Source organism: Dysidea avara, chromosome 1 (assembly GCF_963678975.1).
Source record: "Dysidea avara chromosome 1, odDysAvar1.4, whole genome shotgun sequence".
Taxonomy (NCBI): Eukaryota; Metazoa; Porifera; class Demospongiae; order Dictyoceratida; family Dysideidae; genus Dysidea; species Dysidea avara.
This window is the reverse complement of record NC_089272.1, coordinates 33,888,152-33,901,979: the sequence shown is the minus strand read 5'-3', so window position 1 is coordinate 33,901,979 and position 13,828 is coordinate 33,888,152. Positions and strand designations below refer to the sequence as shown.

Here is a 13,828-nt window from a genome sequence, read left to right as displayed (position 1 = left end):
GAGTCACTATGCAAGCTGATAGTTTCATAAATTCTACATGGATTGCTGATTGAATAGAAAGGGTAAATTATAGAGTAATTTGAAATGTTGGTGGTAAGTAGACAGTTGAGAACTTAAGAGATGACTTGAAGTAGTTAGTCTGATTATTGGAGGGGCCATGCCCCCTGCTTCCTATAATATTATGCCTATGTGATGTATCTCTTGTGTAAATTTCATTAGAGTGTTTTGTTATCTTTGGCAAGTTATACTGACTTGAATTTTTCAAAGCTGTTTATCTAGAAAACTCTAATGTGTGATTTGGATCATTTTCCAAAAATCCAGTCACATAATGGTGCTCTCTGCCAATAAAGAATGGCCATGATCAATTGGTGGAGTTTAATCAAATCAAATAATCATTTTCTGTCAGTCAATCAGTTAGTTGATAGTCAAGATGATTCCATTGGAACTAGTTTCACTACAGAGGTGCCCGCCAGGTAGGCCATACCACATACCAAATTTGAAGGAAATCTCCCTAGCCATTTCTGAGATATGAGTGGCCAAAGTTTCGTTTTAATTTCTTCAGGGGTTTTTTTCACCATAGAGTGGCTACAGGGGCTTCAATTTCTTTTCGCACACTTTGCAAAAATTGCTATAAAACATGAGCTTGTAACTCCATTGTATCGATATTTGGCACAAGTAAAGAGCGTAAAAAAGGTACATTTGTGTACCAAGTTTGCTATGAATCTGAATAATATCCAATGAGTTATGAGCATTTATTCATGTAAAAAGATGAAACTTTTGTCATGACTACAGGGTAAACCGAGTAGAGGAATAGCTTGAAAATCCATGTGTACATAGGCTGATCATCATAGGAGTGCCTTTTGGCAGTTAGAACAGCAACAGACTTACAGCTGGCTACAAGGTTATAAGCAAAAACTGAGCAAGTGTAAAATTGCGGAATTGAGATACTCTAATAGAGTAGTCACTGGGGGTAAAAAAGGTACATAAAAATGTTGAAAAAAAACCTGATCATGACCGGAGTTCAAACCAAGGACCTCCATACCTAACGCCTGCATCCTAAACCACTGAACCACTGCTATCTCGGCTGATCACTTCATTTAATTTCTACTTTTTAAATGAAAATTCTAGCTTAGCTGATCTTCCAATAGAAAATCTAGATTGTTATAGAAAATTCTATGTGTGTTCTATTAGATGATTTCAGCAAAAGCAAAACGTGCACTGTATTAGAGCATTAGCACCATACTATTGTTACAACACTTTGAGGCTCAATCTAGTAGCTATTTCATCAAATCAGAGCCATTTTCGTATCGATCAGTGATACATTTGCAGTATTAACTTAGTTTCGCCCCCAGGCAGTCTGCGAGCAGACTAGTACGACCAACTCGTGCCAATCATCATCATAATCATCATAATCATCATAATCAGTGCTATGCTAGCAAAACTTATGATACAACAGCCTGGAAATTCTATCCCAGTAAAAAGGTACAGGATTTGGTTTTTGAAATACAAAAAGTGAAATCCACTTAAAAACAGCCAAGCTGTAAAAAATGAGTGCGGCCCTCAAAAGCCTGGGTGAAAAAAGTTCTGAAATCAAAGGTGGCGGCCAAGAAATGGCCACAATGATGTTAATGCTAATAAATTTTAACAATGCACACAGCCATTATTAAAATTTTTTAGCATTAACATTATTGCAGCCTGCCACCTTTGATTTCACAACTTTTTTCACCCAGGCTTTTGAGGGCCGTACTCTTTTTTTACAGCTTGGCTGTTTTTGAGTGGATATACTGTACAGTACTGTAAGTAGTACGTAGAATGTATGTAGTCACACTGCAAAACAGATTGAATATAATACATGATCACTTGAATTATATATGGTATGCATAAATAAAAGTCCCAGTATTATTGTAACATTACCAGTACAAATAAATACGTATGCATTTACAAACATCTGCTTTATAAGCATTACACATACAAATGTTATTATACTAGTTTAAGTTCAGTACAGAAATTCCCATCAGTCAGCCAGTCGCAACATTCAACAACAGAACTTTAACTTTTATGCATCAATGTACACGTGTATGTATGTATGTATGTATGTACGTATGTATGTATGTATGTATGTATGTATGTATGTATGTATACATACATACTACTTTGTGTGTGTGTGTGTGTGTGTGTGTGTGTGTGTGTGTGTGTGTGTGTGTGTGTGTGTGTGTGTGTGTGTGTGTGTGTGTGTGTGTGTGTGTGTGTGTGTGTGTGTGTGTGTGTGTGTGTGTGTGTGTGTACTTTACTTACCAGATGTTGATTTCTGATCACTTTTAGTGGATCTACAGCCTGTTGGAAACAACAATGTATAACTCATAATTTGATATCATGTAAAAGTTATCTTAAGTACATAATTGTTTACATGCAAAAACTGTATTAGTAGTCAAAACCTGCATTTTTATGTACAAAAATATGCACTGGAACAATGATCAGTTGGAGTATAGATTTGAAGTACATATTAAATTTGAGAATAATGATAAATCTCCTGCAAGTTTATCATTTGTCTTGATGCACTTGCAAAGCAGACACACATTTACATTGCTACATATACAGTACTTGGTTTTTATAGCACTTACAAAAGTAACAGATGAGGAGGGGCACAATGATCATTCCTGCTACTACTACTACTCCTCCAACAATAGCTCCTACAATAGCTCCTACATTGGTGTTATCATCATTAGTTCCATTATCTAATAAAGTACAACAGTTATTGAATAATGTAACAGTATATAAATATTTACTTGTTACCAGAGGAGTAATAATAATAACAATCACTATAGTTGTTTTTAGTGGAGTTGCAGATGCTCGTACATGTATTACAGTAACCTTTTTTTTTAATTGTAAAATAATTTTCGTATGCAAACCTTGTATGAAAATTTCTTACACGAAAATTTTTACATAAGATCAAACTACTCTAATAGAGCAGTCATTTATGTAAATCATATGAAAATATTTTTCTACAAAAACTTTTATCATGAAATTTTTTTTGCATGAAAATAAAGCAAATTATGGTATTTGAAAATGCAGCTGAACACAGATTTGTTGCAAATTAAACATTTTTGCAATATGTTCTGTATGAAACAGCAATAATGCTTTAATTTGCATACACTGTGCTTACAGGTATGAAAGTTGTATTTTGTAGTTTTGAACACTCAAAATTTATCATTATGTCTTTACTTTCTTGAAGTATATAGCTACTATAATAATCTTATGTGCTTGGCTGCACAAAAAGAGTGCATCCATGAAAGTAACTGGTTACTATGAGCTGATACATTCTTGTGTGGCCAAAAATGAATAGTAATCCTGCTATATTATGTTTTACAATTCTAAGTTTGGGTCAAATATGTTCAAAAAGTTTGCCCAAAATGTTTTCACGAATTCCCAAAATTTATGCCTATTGTGCTCTTCAGTGTTCCCAACGTGCTTGCATTATGCTCCTAGGTTGGTAACATTTCTTACAATTATCTTGAAACATTTTAATCACTGAATGCTCTAGTAGAGTATTTACTAAAAAGTGACTGTGTTTTATTACAGATTACAGAGTATCGATCTAAGGAGCTATGTATGTATGCATTTGAGTGCTCAATTACAGTTTCCATTCCATTCTTTGATTATTTACCTAATATGCTAGTATTATGCTGGCATAGCACTCCAGCCTATCATGCTTTTCATTATATTTGGCATATTTGATGCTACTGATTGATCCTTTAATTATCATTGATTTGTGCAGTGTTATTGCATTCCTAATTAATTGATTTCCACTCTAATTGGCTAGTAAAAATTGAGCAAGTGTAAAATTGCGATTTTAGCCTTGAACTATTTATAACTACCACTGTATACAGCATTTAGAGTTGGTTGCAAATCCACAAAAAAAAAATATTATTACATTGCTCAACATTGAAAATATTACCCCTTGAAATTAAGGTTAATGGTAAAAATTTTAATAATGACAATTCAGGTAAATTTTGTGAAGCGGCACAAAAATTCACCTGAATTGTCGTTATTAAAATTTTTACCATTAACCTACCATCACAGCCATTTCTTGGCCGCCACCTTGGATTTCACATCTTTTTTCACCATAGCCTTTCTGAGGGCCGCACACTTTTTTTACAGCTTGGCTGTTTTGGATTAGATTTCATTTCTTTTTGTATTTGTATACCCCAAAGCCGGCCTATGGCCAGCTTTGGGACTTTTTTAACCTATGTTTTTTTTCTTTACTACAGGAAGAAGAAAAGATGAAGTAGATGTACTTTAAATATTTTATCAGTAAATGTACAAATTGTATATATAATACATATGTGACCGGATTTGCGAAAAGGGGCCTTCCACACACATCCAATTTGCCAACTTTGGCAATTGATAACTTCAGATTGGAAAGAGCTATTGCCTTGACATTTGGGCAGTGGTGATTTCTTTGCAGCTGCACTCTCTACAAGGTAATTTCTTCTAGCTGATCTCTCTACAGGAAGCTTTGTTTGTAGCTGAACTATCTACAAGGTAACTTCTTCTAGCTGATCTCTCTACAGGGTGATTTGTTTGTAGCTGAATTCTGTACAGGTGATTTGTTTGCAGCTGAGCTCTTTACAGAATGGTTTCTTTGTAGCTGAACTCTCTACAAGGTAACTTCTTCTAACTGATCTCTCTACAGGGCAATTTGTTTGTGGCAGAATTTTATACAGGGTGATTTCTTTGCAGCTGAACTCTCTACATGGTGGTTTCTTTGTAGCTGAACTCTCTACAAGGTAACTTCTTCTAGCTGATCTCTCTACAGGGTGATTTGTTTGTAGCTGAACGATCTACAAGGTAACTTCTTCTAGCTGATCTCTCTACAGGGTGGTTTCTTTATAGCTGAACTCTCTACAAGGTAACTTCTTCTAGCTGATCTCTCTACAGGGTGATTTGTTTGTAGCTGAACGATCTACAAGGTAACTTCTTCTAGCTGATCTCTCTACAGGGAGATCTGTTTGTAGCTGAATTCTCTACATGGTGGTTTCTTTGTAGCTGAACTCTCTACAAGGCAATTTCTTCTAGCTGATCTCTCTACAGGGAGATCTGTTTGTAGCTAAACTATCTACAAGGTAACTTCTTCTAACTGATCTTTCTACAGGGCAATTTGTTTGTGGCAGAATTTTATAAAGGGTGATTTCTTTGCAGCTGAACTCTCTACATGGTGGTTTCTTTGTAGCTGAACTCTCTACAAAGTAATTTCTTCTAGCTGATCTCTCTACAGGGTGATTTGTTTGTAGTTGAATTCTGTACAGGTGATTTGTTTGCAGCTGAGCTCTTTACAGAATGGTTTCGTAGCTGAACTCTCTAAAAGGTAACTTCTTCTAACTGATCTTTCTACAGGGCAATTTGTTTGTGGCTGAATTTTCTACAGGGTGATTTCTTTGCTGCTGAACTCTCTACTTGGTGGTTTCTTTGTAGCTGAAATCTCTACAAGGTAACTTCTTCTAGCTGATCTCTCTACAGGGAGATTTGTTTGTAGCTGAACTATCTACAAGGTAACTTCTTCTAGCTGATCTCTCTACAGGGTGATTTGTTTGTAGCTGAATTCTGTACAGGTGATTTGTTTGCAGCTGAGCTCTTTACAAAATGGTTTCTTTGTAGCTGAACTCTCTACAAAGTAACTTCTTCTAACTGATCTTTCTACAGGGTGATTTGTTTGTAGCTGAACTATGTACAAGGTAATTTCTTCTAGCTGACCTCTCTACAGGGTGATTTGTTTGTAGCTGAATTCTGTACAGGTGATTTGTTTGCAGCTGAGCTCTAAACAGAATGGTTTGTTTGTAGCTGGACTCTCTACAAGGTAACTTTTCTAGCTGATGTCTCTACAAGGTGACTAGTTTGTAGCTGAACTCTCTACATGGTGGTTTCTTTGTAACTGAACTTTCTACAAGGTGACTTCTTCTAGCTGATCTAACACAGGGTGATTTGTTTGTAGCTGAACTCTCTACAAGGTAACTTCTTCTAGCTGATCTCTCTGCAGGGAGATTTGTTTGTAGCTGAACTCTCTACAGGTGATTTGTTTGAAGCTGAACTCTCTAAATGATGGTTTTTTTGTAGCTGAACTCTCTACAAGTTAACTTCTTCTAGCTGATCTCTCTGCATGGTGATTTGTTTGTAGCTGAATTCTGTATAGGTGATTTATTTGCAGCTGAGCTCTTTAAATAATGGTTTCTTTGTAGCTGAACTCTCTCAAGGTAACTTCTTCTAGCTGATGTCTTTACAGGGTCACTAGTTTGTAGCTGTATTCTCTACGTGGTGGTTTCTTTGTAACTGAACTCTCTACAAGGTAACTTTTTCTAGCTCATCTTTCTACAGGGTGATTTATTTGTAGCTGAATTCTGTACAGGTGATTTGTTTGCAGCTGAGCTCTTTAAAGAATGGTTTCTTTGTAGCTGAACTCTCTACAAGGTAACTTCTTCTAGCTGATGTCTCTACAAGGTCACTAGTTTGTAGCTGAGCTCTCTACATGGTGGTTTCTTTGTAACTGAACTCTCTACAAGGTGACCTCTTCTAGCTGATCTTTCTACAGGGTGATTTGTTTGAAGCTGAACTCTCTACAAGGTAACTTCTTCTAGCTGATCTCTCTACAGGGAGATTTGTTTGTAGCTGAACTCTCTACATGATGGTTTCTTTGTAGCTGAACTCTCTGCAAGGTAACTTCTTCTATTGATCTCTCCACAGGGCGATTTGTTTGTAGCTGAACTCTCTACTTGGTGGTTTCTTTGTAGCTGAACTCTACAAGGTGATTTTTTCTAGTTGAACTATCTCTTTCCATAGTTGTATGAACTCCCTACAAGGTAACTTCTTCTATCTGATTTCTCTACAGGGTGACTTGTGTGTAGCTGATCTCTATACAGGTTTCTTATTTCTAGCTGATCTCTTGAATTCTCTTCAGGGTGACTGCTCTATTAGGATGACTGCTCTATTAGAGTATCTCGATCTCGCACTTGCTGCACCAAGTTGGATTTCGTGTTATAACTCCGTGGCTTTAAGTCTGATTCTTCTACACCATTGATGAGCCTTTCTAAGATAATTACTCCATCTGTACAACGATTTTCAAAGCATTACCCCAAGCGGTTTATCTGGTAGGCGTGGCAAGCAGTCACTTTTTATTATTAGCTAATCTCGATTGCGTAATTGTTACACACTGTTGGTTTTTTCGTTGTATCTTCCTGTTTTTTAGCTAGATTTCTTTCAAACCACAAAAGGGTTGAGGTTCAATAGTTAACCTATTCACCCACCGATTTTCAGCTTCTTCCCATACGCGGTTTACCCTGTAGGCGTGACAACATATTGGTGTTATTTTTCGTGAATAATCGCTCATAACTCTTTGCCTGTTTATGGTATTCCAGCCAAAGTTGGTACCGAGATGCGCCTTTATATCCCCCTTCTGTGTGCCAAATTTCAAGGCAATCGGATATGGCGTTCGAGTTTTATAGCAGTTTTTGTAAGTGTGCGACAAGAAAAAGAAAAATAAGAAGAAAAAAAACGAAGAAACTGAGCCAATTTTTGAAGTCGCACATCTCGGGAATGCGCGAAGCGATTTCGCTCAAATTTGGAATGTGGAGTGCTGCATTTTGGAGGGCATGTCCACAGCAAAAATCGTCTTGTTTCATCAAGAAAGCACAGAGCTACGGAGGTGCGAAAATTGTGTTTTCTTTCTTCCTGTCAATATAATCACGGGTGTTACGCGCCGGCTTCTTGGGACGCACGACACACTACCGTCTGTCTTGATTCCAACCAAACGTGGTGCCAATATTCACTTTTACACCTGCATAAATTTTAAGGCAATTTTGAACAGCGGGTTTGTGATTTGTAGCTAGCAAGTTTTGTAAATATGCAAAAATATGAAGAAGAGAAAATTATTAATAAGCCAATTTTGAAGTCTCCTGTCTTTGGAATGTTTGAATCGATATTGCTCAAAATATGGTTTGTGGACTATCAGAAGGTAGATGGCATTTCTACAGTATAGAAATATCACCTCATTTTGTACAGACAGCATGGAGATATATTCATATGTGTGAAAATCACATTTAACTTATTCAATAACCCACACTGGTGTAATGCACTGGCTATATGGGCCACACGAAACTACCATGTGTCTTGATTCTACAGCTATAATGTACATTACAGTACATCAGTATAATAGATCATACGTTCTACTATAATATTATGCAAATGCACACAATGGGGTTTATTTTCCAATATGTCTAGTTAATTTACTGCAAATAACTGTCCAGCTATAGATATTGAAGCTGAAGGTTCTATTATCCATAATTATATTGTCCAACATAAAAGAATTACCATAAACTCTGGATGTGACGTGCTGGCTTTCCTTGTCTGCATGACACATGCGTAGACTGCTGGAAAAGTTTAACACTTGCAAGCCTTACACACAGCTACAAGGACAGAAAGAATCTAGATGGGACAAAGGCATCAAAGTTTGTGATATGCTAAATCGGCGCTCATCTATATAGTTGTCTATACAGGTCTTATTTTTTGCATCCATACTGTTGTTGATTAAAAACGGTTGTATATACTGTATCTCCTATTCCAGTGATCTTGTCATTGTCTAATGACCATGCTGCCTGCAGATCTTGTTGACAGCATTACATTGTTGTTGAATGGTTACTATGTTTCAGCTTCACATGCATCTTGTTGATAGCTTGTGTGTAAGTGTAGCATTGCTGTTAAAGATCATGTTCTATGTGGGTCTTTTATATATATATACAGTATGTACTCACATGTGTATGCTATTTTTGTTGCTGTTTGGTAGCTAGTCTTGTCTCCACATTCTAAATGTATAAACATTGACCTGTACAACAGCACATGCATGTGGTATGCAAAAAAGTATGTTTCTGGACAAATGCAAATCTAACTGTGAGCCCGCAGAGCTACTTAGCTTATGTCTAGTTATTATCAGTTTTGTGCTGTATTGCTGTGCATTTAGCATAGGTAGCTAAAGTAGATTTCGTAGTTTTATTGTGTGGTGTACCATTGTATACGTGACCTGGCCTGTAAAAACAGGGCATGTGGGCACAAACTACATCCCATCACACAACAGGTTGTATTTCAGTACTGGAACAGAATATTTGCATTCTGTAACTTACATCATGAAGCCAATTAAATGCTCACCAAGAGCACATTATTACATTGCAATAGCATAACAATACAAAAAGTTACAAATGATGGACGTTTGAAAAAATAGGCAAAAATCATGTGCCCACATTCCCTATTTTTGTAGGCCCAGTATGTGACCAGATTTTATTCAAATTGCATATCAGGCAATATCAAATTAACACCTCCAGTGGATAGCTACACAATCATACTGTACTACTAGTTCTGATCTTCAGTACTACTCAAACTATTCAAAGCTGGTTTTAGCAGATGTCTTTCTGGGCGGTGTGGAGAGCTCAAATGGTGATTTATGACCTTGTGAATGGCCTGGCTTGGTAAGAATCAGTGGTTTACTGGAGGATGGTCTGATAATGTTGGCCAAATGTTTTTCTGCTAATTTTACTGCTTATCAGCCACTAAGAAGCTAGCACAGCCTGGTAAGTCTCCATTTTGAAGCCTGTCTCTTGCCCACCCTATCCCACCACTCCTCACCCTCCCCCCCTGAGCACCTGTGATACTACTTCACTCATCCAACAGCTCAGATTTTCTACCTTATTTGGCAAGAAACTCTGCAAGCAGTTGCAACTACTGGAAGTGGTCTGAAAGGTAATAGATTGATGCGTAGGTGTTACAAGGGGCCAAAATAAATTAAAAGCTGAGCATGTGAAGCATGCTAATCTAGGGGGATTAGGGAGCATGCCCCCAGGAAATGTTTTGAAAACTAACACTTTGATATTGAATTTCAGTGTATTTTAGCAGTAAAAACATACTTGAAACATTCCAGCAGTACATTTTTATTTCTTAATTTATTTTGATGTCAGTCACAAACACAACGAAAATTAATTTTAGAGATGCTTGCCACAACCATTGATCTAAAGTGTTGCTGAGGAGTCACTATGCAAGCTGATAGTTTCATAAATTCTACATGGATTGCTGATTGAATAGAAAGGTGAATTATAGAGTAATTTGAAATGTTGGTGGTAAGTAGACAGTTGAGAACTTAAGAGATGACTTGAAGCAGTTAGTCCGATTATTGGAGGGGCCATGCCCCCTGCTTCTTATATGCCTATGTGATGTATCTCTTGTGTAAATTTCATTAGAGTGTTTTGTTATCTTTGGCAAGTTATACTGACTTGCATTTTTCAAAGCTGTTTATCTAGAAAATTCTAATGTGTGATTTGGATCATTTTCCAAAAATCCAGTCACATAATGGTGCTCTCTGCCAGTAAAGAATGGCCATGATCAATTGGTGGAGTTTAATCAAATCAAATAATCATTTTCTGTCAGTCAATCAGTTAGTTGATAGTCAAGATGATTTGATTGGAACTAGTTTCACTACAGAGGTGCCTGCCAGGTAGGCCATACCACTTACCAAATTTGAAGGAAATCTCCGTAGCCATTTGTGAGATATGAGTGGCCAAAGTTTTGTTTTTATTTCTTCTGGGTTTTTTTTTCGCTATAGGGTGGCTACGGGGGCTTCAATTTCTTTTCACACACTTTGGAAAGATTGTTATAAAACACGAGCTTGTAACACCATTGTATCGATATTTGGCACAAGTAAAGAGCATATAAAGGTACGTTCGTGTACCAAGTTTGCTATGAATCTGATAAATATCCAATGAGTTATGAGCATTTATTCATGTAAAAAAGATGAAACTTTTGTCATGACTACAGGGTAAACTGAGAAAAGGAATAGCTTGAAAATCCGTGTGTACATAGGCTGATCATCATAGGAGTGCCTTTTGGCAGTTAGAACAGCAACAGACTTACAGCTAGCTACAAGGTTATAAGCAAAAACTGAGCAAGTGTAAAATTGCAGAATTGAGATACTCTAATAGAGTAGTCACTGGGGGGCAAAAAAGGTGCATAACAATGTTGAAAAAATGAACTGATTATGACTGGAGTTCACACCAAAGACCTCCATACCTAACACCTGCATCCTTAACCACTGAACCACTGCTATCTCAGCTGGTCACTTCATTTAATTTCTACCTTATAAATGAAAATTCTAGATTAACTGATCTTCCAATAGAAAATCTAGATTGTTCTAGAACATTCTATGTGTGTTCTATTAGATGATTTCAGCAAAAGCAAAATGTGCACTGTATTAGAGCATTAACACCATTCTATTGTTGCAACACTTTGAGGCTCAATCTTAGACTAGTAGCTATTTCATCAAATCAGAGCCATTTTCGTATCAATCAGTGGTACATTTGCAGTATTAACTTAGTTTTGCCCCCAGGCAGTCTGCGAGCAAACTAGTATGACCAACTTGTGCCAATCATCATCATAATCATCATAATAAGTGCTATGCTAGCAAAACTTATGATACAGTACAACAGCCTGGAAATTCTATCCCAGTAAAAAGGTGCAGGATTTGGTTTTTGAAATACAAAAAGAAGTGAAATCAACTTAAAAACAGCCAAACTGTAAAAAAAGAGTGCGGTCCTCAAAAGCCTGGATGAAAAAAGTTCTGAAATCAAAGATGGCTGCCAAGAAATGGCCGCAATGATCTTAATGCTAATAAATTTTAACAATGCACACAGCCATTATTAAATTTTTTAGCATTAACATTATTGCAGCCATTTCTTGGCCGCCACCTTTGATTTCTCAACTTTTTTCACCCAGGCTTTTGAAGGCCGTACTCATTTTTTACAGCTTGGCTGTTTTTGAGCGGATATACTGTACAGTAAGTACTACATAGAATGTATGTAGTCACACTGCAAAACAGATCGAATATAATACATGATCACTTGAATTACATAATAGTATGCATAAATAAAAGTCCCAGTATTATTGTAACAATACCAGTACAAATAAATGCATATGCATTTACAAACATCTGCTTTATAAGCATTACACACACAAATGTTATTATACCAGTTTGAGTTCAGTACAGAAATTCCCATCAGTCAGCCAGTCACAACATTCAACAACAGAACTTTAACTTTTATGCATCAATGTACACGTGTATGTATGTACAGTGTGTATGTATGCATGTATGTATACATACCACTTGTGTGTGTGTGTGTGTGTGTGTGTGTGTGTGTGTGTGTGTGTGTGTGTGTGTGTGTGTGTGTGTGTGTGTGTGTGTGTGTGTGTGTGTGTGTGTGCTTTACTTACCAGATTTTGAATTCTGATCACTTTTAGTGGATCTACAGCCTGTTAGAAACAACAATGTATAACTCATAATTTGTAAAAGTTATCTTAAGTACATAATTGTTTACATACAAAAACTGTATTAGTTGTCAAAACTTGCATTTTTATGTACAAAAATATGCACTGGAACGACGATTAGTTGGAATATAGATTTAAAGTACACATTAAATTTGAGAATAATGATAAATCTCCTGCAAGTTTACATACTGTAGGCTAATTTGTTCCTTGTAACCCTGTAGTTACCTGTCACTGAGGTTTCTTTGAAACCAGAAATTAAAGATTTGAGCTGCTGTAGATGGTTAACCTATACACACACTAATTTTCATTTACCCTGTAGGTGTGACAAAACATTGGTCTTTTCAAACAAAAGTAATAGTTTATAAATACATGTGTATTTGTACCAAATTTGGTATATAAATTTGTTTTAGTATACCCCTAACCAATTTTGTAAAGTGTGCAAATTGAGAAAGATTCTGGACAAAAAAGGAAAATGAAGACATGAAGCTACATAATTATGTGTGAAAGTTGCATTCTTTGTCCAGTCAATATACTCGCGGTGTGGCATGCCATTTTTATTGGCCACACAGCAAACTATCATTTGTCTTGATGCATTTGCAAAGCAGACACACATTTACATTGCTACATAATAATTATACAGTACTTGGTTTTTATAGCACTTACAACAGCAATAGATGAGGACTACAACAACACACACAGTGATCATTGCTACTACTCCTCCCACAACTCCTCCAACAATAGCTCCTACATTGGTGTTATCACCATTAGTTCCATTATCTAATAAAGTACAACAGTTATTGAATAATGTAACAGTATATATACATGTAAATGTATAAAAATATTTACTTGTTACCAGAGGAGTAATAATAATAATGATCACTATAGTTGTTTTTAATGGAGTTTGCAGATGCTCGTATTACAATAACCTTTTTTAAATTGTAAAATAATTTTCGTATGCAAACCTTGTATGAAAATTTCTTACACGAAAATTTTTACATAAGATCAAACTACTCTAATAGAGCAGTCATTTATGTAAATCATATGAAAATATGTTGAAAACTTTTATCACGAAAATTTTTTTTGCATGAAGATAAAGCAAATTATGGTATTTGAAAATGCGGCAGAACACAGATTTGTTGCAAATTAAACATTCTTGCAATGTGCTCTGTATGAAACAGCAATAAAGCTTTTGCATACACTGTACTTACAGGTATGAAAGTTGTATTTTGTAGTTTTGAACACTCAAAATTTATCATTATGTCTTTACTTTCTTGAAGTATATAGCTACTATAATAATCCCCATGTGCTTGGCTGCACAAATTATAAAAGAGTGCATTCATGAAAGTAACTGGTTACTATGATATATAGAAGGGCTGATACATTCTTGTGTGGCCAAAAATGAATAGTAATCCTGCAATATTATGTTTTACAATTCTAAGTCTGGGTAAAATATGTTCAAAAAGTTTGCCCAAAATGTTTT

General features: G+C 36.0%; 1 protein-coding gene across 3 annotated transcripts in view; it reads right to left on the bottom strand.

The window, feature by feature from the left end:
• The window catches only part of LOC136262748 (uncharacterized), a 103,583-nt gene that overhangs the window by 17,262 nt on the left and 72,493 nt on the right, over positions 1-13,828 (bottom strand). For all 3 annotated transcript variants that reach the window (XM_066057146.1, XM_066057154.1, XM_066057162.1), the window contains 4 exons: positions 13,012-13,125; positions 12,295-12,333; positions 2,622-2,735; positions 2,296-2,334 (listed from right to left, as the gene is read on the bottom strand). In XM_066057146.1, coding sequence (XP_065913218.1) covers positions 2,296-2,334; positions 2,622-2,735; positions 12,295-12,333; positions 13,012-13,125 — 306 coding nt within the window. The remainder of the gene's footprint in view (positions 1-2,295; positions 2,335-2,621; positions 2,736-12,294; positions 12,334-13,011; positions 13,126-13,828) is intronic.